The sequence below is a fragment of the Elgaria multicarinata genome, chromosome 9 (genome assembly GCF_023053635.1).
Source record: "Elgaria multicarinata webbii isolate HBS135686 ecotype San Diego chromosome 9, rElgMul1.1.pri, whole genome shotgun sequence".
Lineage (NCBI taxonomy): Eukaryota > Metazoa > Chordata > Lepidosauria > Squamata > Anguidae > Elgaria > Elgaria multicarinata.
The window spans coordinates 7,919,991-7,936,573 of NC_086179.1; the positions used below are offsets into that span (position 1 = coordinate 7,919,991).

A 16,583-nucleotide genomic window follows, 5' to 3' on the forward strand; every position below is an offset into this window, starting at 1 on the left:
GGGGCCTACAAGGCCATCGAGTCCAACCCCCTGCTCAATGCAGGAATCCACCCTAAAGCATCCCTGACAGATGGTTGTCCAGCTGCCTCTTGAAGGCCTCTAGTGTGGGAGAGCCCACAACCTCCCTAGGTAACTGATTCCATTGTCGTACTGCTCTAACAGTCAGGAAGTTTTTCCTGATGTCCAGCTGGAATCTGGCTTCCTTTAACTTGAGCCCGTTATTCCGTGTCCTGCACTCTGGGAGGATCGAGAAGAGATCCTGGCCCTCCTCTGTGTGACAACCTTTTAAATATTTGAAGAGTGCTATCCTTTCTCCCCTCAATCTTCTCTTCTCCAGGCTAAACATGCCCAGTTCTTTCCGTCTCTCTTCATAGTGCTTTGTTTCCAGACCCCTGGTCATCCTGGTTGCCCTCCTCTGAACACACTCCAGCTTGTCTGCGTCCTTCTAGGACGCAGACAAGCGTCCTAGAAGGACACTTGAACAACCTACCTCACAGGGTTGTTGTTGTGAGGATAAAATGGAGAGGAGGAGGATTATGTACGCCGCCTTGGGTTCCTTGGAGGAAAAAAGGCAGGATATAAATGCAATAATAAATATATAAATAATGTCCACATTGTACTATACATTTATCTTTTCTAAGCAGTAAGAAAATGTGTGGTTCAAAATTAAACATCTTTCAAAATATCATTCTGGGAGCTTACCAGCCAGTAGGCTCCACGGACCTAAATATCCATGGCATTTACTCATTACGCTAGGATAGCTTAGCGGCCTGGGCTGCCATTCCGTGTGCACTTACTGGTGTAAATTCAACGGGATTAATTTCTGAGTTAACATGCTTGGTATTGCACTTTAAGCACTGAAGCATGAACCAGAATCCTGACTGCTTTGTTGTACATGTCTACTCACTCAGAAGTAAGCCCCGTTGGGTTGAGTGGGGATAACTCCTTATTGAGTGTGTACAGGATTGTGGCTTGGGTCAACCACAGGCTTCTCCTCCCCCTAGCTGTAATACTACTACTCGGTTGTTCTATCTTGCCCTGCAGATAAGGATGGAGCTGATAGAAGTTGTAGTTCTATACATCTGGAGGGCAACCGGTTAGGGAAATAAGGATTACGAAGATAATGTGTGTGATTACCAAGATAATGTAAGTGAAGCACCTTGAATTACATAAAATGCTTCTTGTTGTTGCTGCTATTATTATCGGAGCAGTGAAACAAGCATAACAGTTATCATCTGGAGCATCTCAAAACTGTTGCTTTTGGATGCATGGATTGTGTGACACCCATTCCATCTCTGTTTCTTCGTGGATTGTCAGGCATCTTTCATTCCATCATCTGCTCATTGATGGAATTGGATATATTTTTAAGGACGTACGAGAATTTCATTCCGCTTGAGCTAATGCCCCCCCCCCACCGCCAAAAGTGAAAAAATGGTCTGCAAGTCTCACAATCCATATTTTCCCAGGCATTTTAGAATTCTAGTCTTTTAGCTCTGTTGTTTTAAATCTATCTTAAATCTCTGCATTGCTGATAGGTTTCATTCTGCTTGTACATTTATGTTGTTTTAAGCTTTTATTTTTTATTTTATTTATTTATTTATTATAACACTTTTATCCCGCTTTTTAGCTAAAAAAGGCTCTCAAGGCGGCTTACAAAAATATTCCTTAAAACAGTCCCTGCCCACAGGCTTACAATCTGAAAAACATGACACGAAAGGAAAGGGAGTTGGGAGGGAGGAGGAAAAAGAAGCAGCAAATTTAGGCACTTGATTCTTAGTTGCAAAGTTCAGCAGGTCATGGACCCAGTGCCGGTTCCTCTCCTTCTCCCTCGAATAGCCTCATACAGATCCAGGCATAATGGAAGGATGCCTCACTGCTGCTTACTTCTCAGCATTTTATAATGTTTTATGCTGTGTTTGTGGTTTTAATTTTTCTAACCCGCCCAGAAAGCTTCAGCTATTGGGCGGGATAGAAATGTAATAAATAAATAAATGGCAGTTTGCTGCAGAATCTGCCAGTTGGGTTCCTAGAAGTCCGAATTCGTTTGAAACCATTGTGGATTTCCCCCGATAGCCCCACGGTACCTTGCTCGAAGCTATGCTGTAACATGCATCAAGCAAAATAAAGCCTGGCTCTTTGTGACAGGGTGTTCCTTTTCAGTGCGTGGGTGGGTGGGGTGGATGTGACCTTTGTTGGGGGCGGGGGGGAAGCAGCCCCACCCTCGCTCCATGACAAGGCCCTGTGGGAGTTGCTATTCTTGTAATTCTCCAAGCTGCAGGCTTCAGATAAAGAAGGGCAGGAGCAGCAGCAGCCAAGTCTGATCTGGCGCATGATGTGAAAAAGAGATGACTTTTGAACTCATCTCTGTCTCCTGGACCAAACAAGCCCATAGGAGAACGGGAAACAATTTAGTCGGGACACTACCGGAAAGCAGGTCTTCCTCGAAGCCTCTCCTAGGATGGTGTTTTTCAAACTTTCTGTCTTCTGGGTCTCTTATTCTACATCTGCCTTCTTCAGCCTGGTATTATCCAGATGTTTTGGACTTCAGTTCCCATCAGCCCCAGAATAATCCAAAGTCAGGAATGCTGGGAACTGTACCCCAAAGGAACTAGAAGGCATCAAAGGCATTAGAAACCAAAGGCACAATTACAAGATGGGGGATACTTGGTTCAGCAATATGACAAACGAGAAGGATCTTGGAATTGTTGTAGATCGCAAGCTGAATATGAGCCAACAGTGCGATAGGGCTGCAAGAAAGGCAAATGCTATTTTGGGCTGCATTAATAGAAGTATAGCTTCCAAATCACGTGAGGTACTGGTTCCTGTCTGTTCGGCCCTGGTTAGGCCTCATCTAGAGTATTGCGTCCAGTTCTGGGCTCCACAATTCAAGAAGGACGCAGACAAGCTGGAGCGTTTTCAGAGGAGGGCAACAAGGATGATCAGGGATTTGGAAACAAAGCCCTATGTAGAGAGACTGAAAGAACTGGGCATGGTTAGCCTGGAGAAGAGAAGGTTGAGGGGAGACATAATAGCACTCTTCAAATACTTAAAAGATTGTGACACAGAGGAGGGCCAGGATCTCTTCTCGATCCTCCCAGAGTGCAGGACAAGGAATAACGGGCTCAAGTTACAGGAAGCCAGATTGCGGCTGGACATCAGGAAAAGCTTCCTGACTGTTAGAGCAGTACGACAATGGAATCAGTTCCCTAGGGAGGTTGTGGCCTCTCCCACACAAGAGGCATTCAAGAGGCAGCTGGACAACCATCTGTCAGGGATGCTTTAGGGTGGATTCCTGCATTGAGCAGGGGGTTGGACTCGATGGCCTTATAGGCCCCTTCCAACTCTGCTATTCTATGATTCTAGGGTGGGGAAGACTTTTAGACGTAAACATGTCTGCCGAGGCATCCTTGCATGTTGCAAAGGACTCCGGGTTGTGTTATGGGAAAGAGACATTTTAACAGTCAAACAGGAGTGTTTGGGGGCAGGGGTGGGTAGACGTTGGGATTGTGGCATCTTTTCATTTATTTTTTGCTACATCCTGGAGGGCAGCCAACTGAATCTAAGTACAAAACAGTTGCTCAGGGGGCTGATGTATATTGAGAATTAAGGAGCAGGGTGCCTCAGCCCAAGGATGGATTGGCCGTACCAGAACTGAACTCACAGCTCACAGCCCATTCACACAAAAATCCATTCCTGGCTTTCCCCACCCCCCACCCCAATTTAAGGGAGAATATAGAATTAGTTATTGACATGGTGTAACCCTTGTGGATCTGAAATGGTTACCCATCTGCTGCGACACAGAATCATAGAATAGCAGAGTTGGAAGGGGCCTACAAGGCCATCGAGTCCAACCCCCTGCTCAATGCAGGAATCCGCCCTAAAGCATCCCTGACAGATGGTTGTCCAGCTGCCTCTTGAAGGCCTCTAGTGTGGGAGAGGCCACAACATCCCTAGGTAACTGATTACAAAATACTTTCTGCTGCTCCAACCACCCACCCACCCACCCACCCTTGTCAGGCATACACACAGTTCACGTGGCATGATACTTAGACCTTCCTGAATGAAGTAACAGTGCACCTTAGAACATACCTTCTGTCCTTTTGCATTTACGCATGCCCAGAGAGGTTTGGTACTGGTGGATAAGCTGTCTTTCATGGTCATAGGAGAGATCTATAATGAGGGACTGGATAGCCCCCCTCTCACAAAATTAGAATAGAGCAGGGGTCACCCCATGAAACTGATCGGCAATTGATTTGGGCCAGATATGAGAAAGTACACACCATGTACGATACCATCAATCATGGTATCCTTCTGGGATGACCGTCTCAGTTGGGAGTTGGAGGCACTGCTCTGCTGTGGTTTCACGCTCCTACTTGGAGGGTCAGGCTCTGCATGGGGACTCATTTGTCCAAATAGAGCAGTGGTTCCCAATTAGATAAGTACTGTGGACCCCTTGTTTTTCAAATGCCAAGCCATGGACCCCCTCCTTTTGAAAAAGTTGTTATCTCTGTGGTAGTTACCTGTGTGAAGCAATTTTTTGGAGAAAATAAGGGGTAGCCCCTAATAAGCAAAGGATTTTAGGGATACTGAAGAACAGGCCATAAAATACGTGATATTTGTGATATTACCAAGCAAAAATGACAATGATTTAGTTAGGAATATAAAGACAAATTTAATTTTACTAACGTCTAGTTTACAATTGAACAAATTATGACATGTCTAGCAGCTACTAAACCTAAACGTGATGGGAGAAATCGTGCCTCTTTTTGTCCCGAACAATCCCTTCCACATCCGGTTCAATATTTCCTACTTTTAATCTCAAATCTGGATCAACATTGAGCCAATTTCTATGCTTGTTCTTCATATAACAAAATGTCGGAAATGTTTGTTCACAAAGATATGTGGAACAAAAGGGAACTAGAAGTTTCAAAGCTTTTTCACCTAACTTCTTAAAATCAGGAAAAACCTTCACCCATAATCGGTCCCGTCTATATTCTTTGAAAAATGAAGTCACATCAACAAGTGCATCTCGCTCTTCCGCAGAAAGAGTTAATTGTACATCACCACATTCAAAAGGATTCCTTATCCATGAGTTTTCAGGATTAGGTGCAGGGAAGTAATCTCTGAAGCTAGTCGCTAAATCACGCAGGTGCCCAGTGATGTTATATTTTACTGCTGGTAGGAATTCGTCATCACTGGACTCCAGAAATGAATGCTGAATATGTGAATGCTGCCACGGACCCCCTGGGGTCCACGGACCACCAATTGGAAACCACTGAAATAGAGGATAATTTGGACAAAAGTGCATATTTATAGCTTAGTTTCTGCAGGGAGTGAGGCTAAAGCAGGCTTCCCCACTCTGATGCCATCCATATGTGCTGGACTAGAACCCCGATAATCCCCAGCCAGCACGGCCAAGGTTTTGTTGAAGACGACTTGAAGGGAGAGAGAGAGAGAGAAGTGGGGAACCATGGAGGTGTTGTGGAAATGGACGATAAGGGAGATTGAGTCGTTGTTCCAGGCAGCCGGGGACCTTCAGGCTTCCCAGCGCATAGTGGAGGAGGAGGAGAAATGTCCGAGGAGGATAGATGAGGACACACAGGCAGAAAGATCAAGGGGAAGGCAAGTCTAGGGAGGGCTTTGAAGGTGAAGACAATGAGCATGTGATGGATGCAGAAGCCAGTGGAGAAGACTCAGAATCATAGTAGAGCTGGAAGGAGCCTATAAGGCCATCGAGTCCAACCCCCCTGCTCAGTGCAGGAATCCACCTTAAAGCATCCCTGACAGATGGCTGTCCAGCTGCCTCTTGAATGCCTCTAGTGCGGGAGAGCCCACAACCTCCCTAGTTCATGGGTTCCATTGCCATACTGCTCTAACAGTCAGGAAGTTTTTCCTGATGTCCAGCCGGAATCGGGCCTCCTGTAACTGGAGCCCGTTATTCCGTGTCCTGGGAGGATCTGGAAAACCTGCCATGTGAACATGTGCTTTTTATACTGTATTTGTGTTTTTAGACTGATGGTTGTTGTATTATGGTTTTAATTTTTGTGAACCGCCCAGAGAGCTTCGGCTATTGGGCGGTATAAAAATGTAATAAATAAATAAAATAAACTCCAATGTGTACATGTTGAGAAAAATTCACCCTGCTCCTACTTGGAGCCTGTTCACACCTGGGCCCCAAAATAAAGCCAGATGTGGGTAGAAGACTCTAAGTGCCTGTGATAACTGCTGCAGGCACCCAGAAGAGCCCACTTTCAGCCTCTCGGGGCAGCTGCCACCCACCCGCTCACCCTTCCTCCAGCAAACCCTGGTTGCTTCTTGCAGCAGAACGGAAAAAGTGAAACATACAACATCTTTCCTCTCTGCTGCTATGAATCCCAAGACGAACAGTGAGCAGGAGAGCAATGTAGCAGGAATAAAACAAAGCAGCCATTGCAGCTCTCAGAAAGGAGAGTTGGGGTTATTTTAGAGGACCAATAATGGATGTTGTGTGATAAGAGGAGCCATGCTGGATCAGAGCAAGGGTCCACCTAGTCCAGCATTCTGTTCACACATGGGCCAACCAGCTGCCCACGGGGAAACCCACAGGCAGGACACGGGTGCCACAGCACCCTCCCCCACCCATGTCCCCCAGCAACTGATGTACACAGGCTTAGTACCTCCCATATTGGAGGTAACACATAGCCATCGGGACTAGTAGCCTTTGATGGCCCCATCTCCCATGAATTGGGGAAAGGTTCTGAGGTCTTCCCATAGGAGCTGCCGACAAAGCCCACAACGATAATGAGTGCTCTTCTTCTCACAGGAAAGTTTGGAGGACAGCCAACTGAAGAAGCCGCTCCTCAGCCTACTGTGCACAGCTGTGAAGGCCAATTTCAACCAGAGCCGGGACGACTGCACCGTGAAGATGGCCTCCGTTGCAGATAATCCCAAGAAACTGGTTGTCATCGGCGTGTCTGTGACAAGTAGGTGCCGTGCGCTGCGTTGGCGGCTTCCCCGGGACTAGAACCTGGAATGTTCAGCTCTGTGCTGTGCTGCCCCCTTGTGGAGAGCCGCTTTGGAATCCACCTCAACTCAACGGGTTCCCAGGCCCAAACATCAGCATTGTTTGATATCCTCGCCTCTTACTTATGGACTTTTAACATTTATACTCCGCCTTGCTGGCTAAAAAGCCATCAGGACAGCATGTAGCAATTCAGAACAAGAAAAGCTAAACCCAATTAAAAAAAGCAGGTATCAAAAGCTGAAAGGCAGCTATTGACAACAACGTAATTTAAAAGGCTAAAAGCGCAGTCCTACCCTGTTGATGCTCAATAGATGGAGGGATCCAATCATGGAGGCCTAAGTCCATTCTGTGCTGGGCCAGGGGAACGGTGGAAGCCACAGAGCCCGTTTAGCCACTCCAGCCTCCTCCTTCCCTTGGGTTTCTGTGAAATGGGCCTCTGAGCCCAGGCAGCTAACGTGCGTTTGTGGATGAGGGCCAAGAGGCTTGTGGATTGGGTGGATCCACATCCTCTCTCTTCCCCGCCCGGAGTGCCCCCCATAAAAGGCCTATTTCCTCCCCTCCCGAGATCGTGACATTGACCTCAGGAGAGGGCTGGGATGAGTGGGAAATCCGTCCAGGAATTCCACCCCTCTGCCCAAGGCCATGGCTCTGTCTGCGGAAAATCCCCAATATCCTATGAGTCCTCAGGCCATAGGATTGCTCTCAGAGCTAGAATCATAGAATAGCAGAGTTGGAAGGGGCCTACAAGGCCATCGAGTCCAACCCCTGCTTAATGCAGGAATCCACCCTAAAGCATCCCTGACAGATGGTTGTCCAGCTGCCTCTTGAAGGCCTCTAGTGTGGGAGAGCCCACAACCTCACCAGGCAACTGGTTCCATTGTCTTACTGCTCTAACAGTCAGGAAGTTTTTCCTGATGTCCAGCTGGAATCTGGCTTCCTTTAACTTGAGCCCGTTATTCCGTGTCCTGCACTCTAGGAGGATCGAGAAGAGATCCTGGCCCTCCTCTGTGTGACAACCTTTTAAGTATCTGAAGAGTGCTATCATGTCTCCCCTCAATCTTCTCTTCTCCAGGCTAAACATGCCCAGTTCTTTTAGTCTCTCTTCATAGCTAAAGAGAGATGCCTTCACTCCCTTCCTAATAATGGGCACCATCATTATTATTATTATTATTATTATTATTATTATTATTATTATTATTTCTTACCCACCTCTCCCTCTGGATCGAGGCGGGGAACTACATTAAATACAATACATAAAACTGGTTTTAAAAGCATATAAGACAGATACAATATTAAAACAACAATCGCAACATCTTAAAATTCTTCGATTTAAAATTGATCTGGGTAGGCCCTGGAGAAGGAAGAGGAGGCAGGATGGGAGCATAATTCTTGTTCCTTATACCGCAATCCCAAAACACCTTCCTTAGGAAAGCGGTGGTTAATCTTTAATATGAGAGGCGCTGGGGCTTAACACCTGTCTGCAAGATGCACCCTCCCCACTGGAGTCTCTGTCCCCAATGCCACATATATACTTAGTTTCTTAGTGGCGAGGGTAAGGTGTTCTGCACATGCTCAGAGGAGCTCCCTCTTTATGACTGCATCAAAATGCTCTCCAGAGCTGCACCTAAGTCTTCATGGATATATGTGGAGCAGGTGTTCGGAGATCCTGGCCCAGACTGAGAATGAAATTGATTTTAACATGACATGGCAGAAGAATATAAGAAGTGCCCTGCTGGATCAGACCAAGGGTCTGTGTGCACCAGTTGCTGGGGAACATGGGTGGGAGGGTGCTGTTGCACCATGTCCTGCTTGTTCATCCCTGGCCGATAGCTGGCTGGCCAATGTGTGAACAGAGTACCAGCACTGTTCACACAGTGGCCGGCCAGCCGTCGGCCAGGGACCAACAAGAGAGACTGAATGAACTGGGCATGTTTAGCTTGGAGAAGAGAAGATGGAGGGGAGACATAGTAGCACTCTTCAAATACTGGAAAGGTTGTCACACAGAGGAGAGCCAGGATCTCTTCTCGATCCTCCCCGAGTGCAGGACACGGAATAACGGGCTCAAGTTAAAGGAAGCCAGATTCCAGCTGGACATCAGGAAAAACTTCCTGACTGTTAGAGCAGTACGACAATGGAATCAGTTACCTAGGGAGGTGGTGGGCTCTCCCACACTAGAGGCCTTCAAGAGGCAGCTGGACAAGCATCTGTCAGGGATGCTTTGGGGTGGATTCCTGCACTGAGCAGGGGGTTGGACTCGAACTTCAAACTCTGCTATTCTATGATTCTAAGGCAGGACATGGTGCAACAGCACCCTCCCACCCATGACCCCAGCAACTGGTGCACACAGGTTTACTGCCTCTGATACTGGAGGTAGCACATAGCCATGAGGAGGAGTAGCCTCTGATAGCCTTCTCCTCCAGGAATTTATCCAACCCCCTTTTAAAGCCATCCAAGTTGATCGCCATCACAATTACGCCACGGGTCTATCAGCTCTATAACATAGAAAAGAGCATATGATGTTCAGAAACGAAGCTTTGCCTTCGTACGAGAGTCGAGGGGACTTGCCACAAATCCTTAATGCGCCAGGTGCTCCCGGGCAGAAAGCCCATCATGCCCTTTTACAGGCTACTCCTTCGGCTTAAGCCTTGGTTGCCCTGGAGGTGCTGAGGCCTCGTCCTCGTGTCTCGGCGGAACCGCTTTGGCTACAGGCGTATCGGCACTCAGCACCTCCGGTCGCTACTAGGAGGAGGAATGAAACCAATTGGGGGAGCCCAGTTGGCCTGCAGCCCTGCTAATGAGGCTGGAATGAGGCTGTTTTTCTCTCTCAACCTCCCTTTTGTCTCCTTCCCTTAGCGCACTCCGTGGATGAAGAGCTCTCCGACGTTTTGGCGGTGAAGAGGGCGGAACTGGAGAAGGTAAGGCAGGGAGGTGCCTCAAGGGAGCACCCTTCCTTCCGTTTCCTCGCACCTCTCCCAGCTAGATCCAGCGTCAGAGACGTTGTAGCGCAGGGACTGAGCAGCCTTTCCCAACCCTGGGCCTCCGGATGCTGTTGGACTGCAGCTTCCATCATCCCTGACCATTTGGTCAGCTTGGCTGGGGATGACGGAGATTTCATTCCATCGCACCTGGAGGGCACCAGAAGGGGAGAGGCTGACCTATAGGGATGTGCCCCTCATTTTGCAAGACACCACGCCGGTTTGCCACGTTCCCAGCAGCCCCGTGTGCTACCTCCAGTATCCGAGGCAGTAAGCCTGTGTGCACCAGTTGCTGGGGAACATGGGTGCTGGACTAGATGGACCCTCGGTCTGATTCAGCATCCGGGCACTTCTTATGTTCCTACGAAGGCCCAGAGCGACAGTGTGGAAACCATCCCCTTTCCCTCAACCACCGATTGTTCAGCTTTTGCGCCGTTTGGGACCCCAGGTGGGAGGGAATGTGACTCCGAGAGTTCAGAGTGCACAGAGCAGGGCTTGGATCCGGGCAGACAGACAGAAGGCCCGAGAAAGAGGGGCGTGCTTCGCCTCTGTCCCGAACCCTGAACTCAAGTCGAAGTGGGACGATTCGGGCCGAATCTGGTTCAGGGTGGGATTGGGCTGCCTTGGATTCAAGCAGCCGCAGCACTTTGGGATGATTCGGCCTGTGGCCAGCCACTGTCAACCCCCATGGCCGCCGTAGGTTACAATAGTAGATATACAGCAGGCCAGAGCGGCTGTCCTGGCTCACTGGGGCACGCGGAGGCTTCAGGTCACTCCCACAGGCAGGGGGCAGCAGCTCAACAGGTTCAGGGGACGCAGGAGGGGAGTTCTATGGATTCCTGGTTGGCCTCGTGCCCGGGAAAGTGCAACAGCTGGCCTGCTTCAGATTTGGAACCAAACCCAAAGTGGACCGAGGCACCCGGAGTCAAATCAAGGCCGATTTGGAAGCTCTGAATTGGCCTTTGAGTCGAATCGGGGGGAGGTTGTGCAAGCTCTGGTGAGAAACGCATGCCAAACCCACCCAGGGGCACACAGCAGTGGCTTTGTGCGGTGATCAGCAAGGGCCTGCGATGCCTCCTTTGCTCCCAGCCGCTCACTCCCGCCTTCCTCCCACAGCTTGGCGTGAGCAACGTGACCTATGGCGACAAGCCCCTGGACATTGACGCCGAGGACCGCTTTGGCATGCCTTTGATCATCACCATCGTCTGCATGGCGGCTTCCCTGCTTCTCGTGGCCGCCATCTATGGCTGCTGCCACCAGCGCCTTTCTCACAGGAAGGACCAGGTAACCAGGACTTAGGTTTTGTAGGATGCCACGGGAACAAAAGGCCTTCCTTTGCGTTGAGTTATCGACATGTGGTCCTCCAGATGTTGTTGGACTGCAACTCCCATTATCTCTCACCATAGCCTATGCTGGCTAGGACTGATGGGAGTTGTAGTTCAGCAACATCTGGAAGGCCATCCCTAAAAGTTAGCGAGACAGGACTTGCGTTTGCAGAAGCCTTGTTAATTCTTTTTCAGCAGGACTTGTCCTTCCATGCGTTGATTCTTTTTCAGCAGGACTTCTCCTTCTATATGTTTGATAACTTTTGATTTAATAATGGGCTTGCAGGGCTTTAAAAGAGAAAGTCATGGAGAAAGGGAATCACTTATCACAGCAGCTGTTAAATAGAAACTCATTTGGTCGAGAGCCATCTCTCTCCAAGTACCAATGGAAACAGATGCCTTCATGCTCTGATTGGAAGCTGTCAGAGTTGACTGCTGGTCACATAAAAGATGTCAGACTATTTAAGCCCTCAGTCTGATCCGGCGAGGTTCCTCTTAAATGTGTGCTTGGGAGAAAGATCCATAGACATTTCAAGGAATTGTCACCTTTTGATAAGACTAGGAGAGTTTCTGAGGAGGGATCCCCAAAACTCTATCATGCAGAGTCCTTCAGCTCTGCCCACCACTGGTTTCTCAGAGGAGCGTGGAAACTGCCTTATAACAGACCAGTCGTTTGGTCCATCTAGTTCAGAATCGACTTCTCCAGGGTTGGGGGAACAGTGACCTTCCAGCAGCTGTTGGACTCCAACTCCCATCAGCCTCAGCCAGCAGAGTCAACAGTCAAGGATGACAGTAGTTGCAGTCTGAAAACCTCTAGAGGTCTACAGGACCCCCACCCACCCCAGTCTACGCTGACTGTCAGTGGCTCCTCCGGGTTGCAGACAAGCCTTCTTCCAACCCTAGCTGGAGATGTCAAGGATTGAACCTGGGGCCACTGAGCTTCTTCCCCCAGCACTGTCCTTCTAGCTCAGAATTGTCTGCTCCGACAGGCGGGGTCTGAAGCAGAGCTTTTCCCCATCACCTGCTTCCTGGTCGTTTTAATTGGAGATGCCAGAAATTGAACCTGGGGCCTTTCCTATACCAAGCAAGCATCAGCGAAGGCTGGTGGCTCCGAGGTCAGTGGGGCGGTTAATCCGCTCTGGGTTTCAGTCAGAACTCTATCTAGACAGGGATAACCTGGCTTCAGTTGTCCATGCTCTGGTAAACCTCCAAGTTAGATTACTGCAATGCACTCTACGTAGGGCTGCCTTTGAAGACGGTTCGGAAGCTGCAGCTCGTGCAAAATGCAGCGGCCAGATTGATTTCGGGAACCAGAAGGTTCAACCATATAACACCTGCTCTGGTCCGCTTGCACTGGCTGCCTGTATGTTTCCGAGCCCAATTCAAGGTGCTGGTTTTGACCTATAAAGCCTTACATGGCTTGGGACCACAATACCTGTCGGAGCGCCTCTCCCGACGTGAATATACCCGGTCACTACATTCAACATCTAAGGTCCTCCTCCGTGTGCCTACTCCGAGAGAGGCTTGGAGTATGGCAACGAGGGACAGGGCCTTTTCAGTGGTGGCCCCCAGACTGTGGGACAGTCTCCATGACAAGGCTCGCCTGGCGCCAACGCTGCTATCTTTCCGGCGCCAGGTTAAGACTTTCCTCTTTGCCCAGGCATATGGCGGCACATCTTAATCACCCACATGTTTACTTTTTAACGGTTTTTAATGCTTTATGTATGTTCTGTGTTTTAGTATTTTAAAATTTTGTATACTGGTTTTTATCCTAATTTTAGAATTTCTGTAAACCGCCCAGAGAGCCCTGGCTATGGGAGTGGTATATAAGTGCAATAAATAAATAAATAAATAAATAAATAAATAAATAAATAAATAAATAAATAAAGGAGCTCCTTTGGAGTTTTGACTGAAACCCGGAGCGGATTTGCTGCCCCACTGACCAGCCTCCACTGCTACATCTTTGAGTTACGGTCACATGTGTGAGCAGAACCGAGCCTTTTCAGTCTGGTTTCAGCTCCCTTCCTGTGTGTCCCCCCCCCCCCACTCCCATTTTACAGCAACGTCTGACCGAAGAGCTTCAAACGATGGAGAATGGTTATCACGACAACCCGACCCTGGAGGTGATGGAGACCTCATCAGAGATGCAGGAGAAGAAAGTCAACCTGAACGGAGAGCTTGCTGACAGCTGGATCGTGCCCATGGACAGCCTCACGAAAGAGGATGTGGAGGAAGAGGACACACATTTATAATTGCAAAGGAGAGAGAGAGAGAGAGAGAGAATGAACTTCATACTAAGCAAAAAAAAAAATTAAAAAGGGGGGAGAAAAACCTACAGCCACAAGTGCCAACATCAAGAAGCATTGCAATTCTGAGAAGGGTTCATGGGCCAAATTTTGGGTTTGTTTGTTTTTAAATCCCATTGGCTTTCTAAGCAAAATTGTATGTGTATGTGTGTGTGTGTGTATATATATAGATATAGATATATATTTAAAGACAGTGCCTCCTATTTAAGCATTGATTAGGACAGGCAGGAGAGTTCAGCGTTGGGCAATCCAGACAAGAAGCAGGTAAAAAGACGCTTTTCCAGATCAAGTGGGCATAGGACCTGGGATTGGGTGCGTTGGGTACAGGCCATAGGGGAAGTTGTCCTTTCACAACCCTATAGAAACCTCTTTTTTCTTTTTACAGCCTCCCCTCTCATTTTAATAGGAAAACAAGTCGCTAGTCCTCATGGCTGCAAAGCTAGCTGGGAACGCCCTGAATATGGCAATAGGTTGGTGCAGATAAAATAGACCTTCTCCATCCCCAAAAGCCTGGATACAGCCTTTCGCTGGCACATTGAGAACCGCTCGAGTCAGAAATCTGGGAGCGCCTAGAACACCCAGGAAGGTTTCCTGACCGCTCCCTTGCCAGGACTGGGCGCGTTCGCATTTTGCAAGCGGAGGCTGGCACCAGCGGTGTCTGCTGCTCCGTCTCGAAAAACGTGTCGCACCATCTGCTTGCAGATGCCACATGGCGGGAGGAAGCCCCGCCGGAACCCAGACGGGCGACGAGAGACGCAGCAGACCAGCGGCGCCGATTCAGAGTCCTGCCAAGAGGAGGCACGCAATTTGCACAGCGGAGTAAAGCAAAGCTCACTGCAAGTTTTATAGGCCTGCTCTTACAGCGAGAGCCAGGATTAAATCGCCTCTCTCCTAGAGAGGTGTGGGTTTGGGAAAGCAGTGTGCATTGAGCTAAAAGTTTGGGTGAGTGTGTGTTATTAACCTGTTCCCAAGAGCATTTGCTCTTTGTGTGTGTGTGTTATTCCTCATCAATAGCTCAAGCAACATTTGCCAGCAAAGGTTAAAACCTTTGCTTATGTTAAAAAATAATAATGGAGGGGAGATACGCGAGATATGTGCCTTTGAGGTATTGAGCTAATACTGCCTCATTTAAGCACTCAGGGCCAAACTAGACATTACTTTTATTGCATGTGTTTGCATGGTGAACAACCACACCTAGGTTTAATTTAAGAGAGAGAGGGAGGGAGGGAGGGAGGGAGGGAGGGAGGGAGGGAGAGAAAGAATACTAAGGATGGGGGTGATTTCCATCCGATCCACAGTGTGCTAGCAGGAGGCATTTAACCCTTTGCATCCCAGCCATGGTCCATTACACACAAAAACAAACCCCTCTGTAACTTTCCCCCCCAAAGAACAACAGTTAGCGTTGTGGGAGAAGGAAAGTTTGTCACTGGTGCTAAAGAAGGGTGTGTGTTTTTCCCTTGAGGATAATGGCTGTGCCAGCGAGATCTTTCTGTGGCTTGCGGTTGAGGAGGGAAGGGGTAAACTTCTCTGTACACACGATGGACCCAACGAACCGTCTTCACACCCGCCAGTTCGCGGCTGATTTTGTCGTTTAGGTTTTACAAACGCACATGTGGTTTCCAACCATGCCATAAAAGCAACATCTGGTTGGATCCTGAGGTTATAGAACAGCCTTCCTTGACATGGCTCCCTCCAGACGTTTTAGACTACCATGCCATTCAGCCCTGCCAGTCGTCCCTACAGGCTGGGGTTCACGGGAGTCATACAGTACAAGACATCCGAAAAGGAACAGATTGAGGGAGGCACTGGTATAGAACTATTGAGATGGCCTTGAGGAGGGGAGAGACTGGAATCATGTATAGGTCCCCCTCCCCCACCGTAATGGCACCCACTTCGCCCGAATCCAACTACCCAGTTACGTAACGAAACCTTTTGACTCAGGAAGCTCACCGTGACAAAACGTTGAGGCTTCCCTGGAACGACAGCGAGTTGCATGAATCGTCTGTCCATGAGAAACGTTTTGAGGCACGCGGCCCGAGGAAATGGCAGCCTGAGGAGGTCTGGGCTTCCGTTTCTCAAGCAGCCACGGTCGCTCCTGGGGGGGGGGGGCGCACAAGCTGCTTTTGAAACCCAGGAGCACCACTATTTGTTGTTAGCCTGCAAAATGACAGGTGTCAAATGTAGGCCTGGGCAGGCTCAAGTCCCGGCCATCCTACAAATACCTTATTTTTGGGGATCGTGGCCATTTTAAATAGTATTGGGGAAAGTCGCCCTGGAATATCGGTGTCTCTAGTTGCTGTATTTGAAATGGTTAGATTCAAACAACTCTCAGGGCAAGGCAGTGAAGGCTGGTAGGGCGCCCCAATGTCAGTGGGGCAGTGAATCCACTCCAGGTTTCAGTAGAAACAGCCACAACTCTAAGGGAGCTATTCAAGATGCTTCACCCCACTGACTTCGGAGCCATCAGCTTCCACCGCCCAGAGACAACCCTGACGGGGCACGTATTTCTGAGAGTCCAACCCAGTATTGTTTTTGCTTCCTTTTTTTTTTTAAAAAAAAAGTAAATATTACAGCTACGGGCGAGGCTCTCTGTTTCGTTCATCTTCTGTGCCTGCTGCCGCGTAAGGGGGGATTTCAAAGCAAGACGAAGCTTACTGTGAAGGCAGATTTACTCAGCTGTATAAAGGAAATGGAATTTCCCACTAACAAGAAACAGTGGGAGATTTCAACTTAAGTTTGTTCCATCTTGGCAAAGGAATTGGACAGTATCTCACAGGGCCCCAGGCTCTCGAAGTTCTTGCTGCGTATTTGTCGCTGCGAATTTCGCCTCTTGACAAAACATACCAAGCCGTTCTTGCTGTGCTGCACATGCATCATTTTCCAAATGGCAACTACAGCATTTAATGGTGATTGAAAAAGGGACGCTCACTGAGACTCCATACAAAGCCTTAAGTAGTCCGAGGGCATGAGCGGC

The 16,583-nt window shown here is 48.7% G+C and overlaps 1 protein-coding gene across 1 annotated transcript in view; it reads left to right on the plus strand.

Moving 5' to 3' along the window:
* The window catches only part of PODXL (podocalyxin like), an 85,108-nt gene extending 71,316 nt beyond the window's left edge, over positions 1-13,792 (plus strand). Inside the window, exons 6-9 of the mRNA XM_063134509.1 lie at positions 6,803-6,962; positions 9,857-9,918; positions 11,095-11,262; positions 13,364-13,792. Coding sequence (XP_062990579.1) covers positions 6,803-6,962; positions 9,857-9,918; positions 11,095-11,262; positions 13,364-13,555 — 582 coding nt within the window. The 3' untranslated portion in view covers positions 13,556-13,792. The remainder of the gene's footprint in view (positions 1-6,802; positions 6,963-9,856; positions 9,919-11,094; positions 11,263-13,363) is intronic.
* The last annotated feature ends 2,791 nt before the right edge of the window (positions 13,793-16,583 follow it).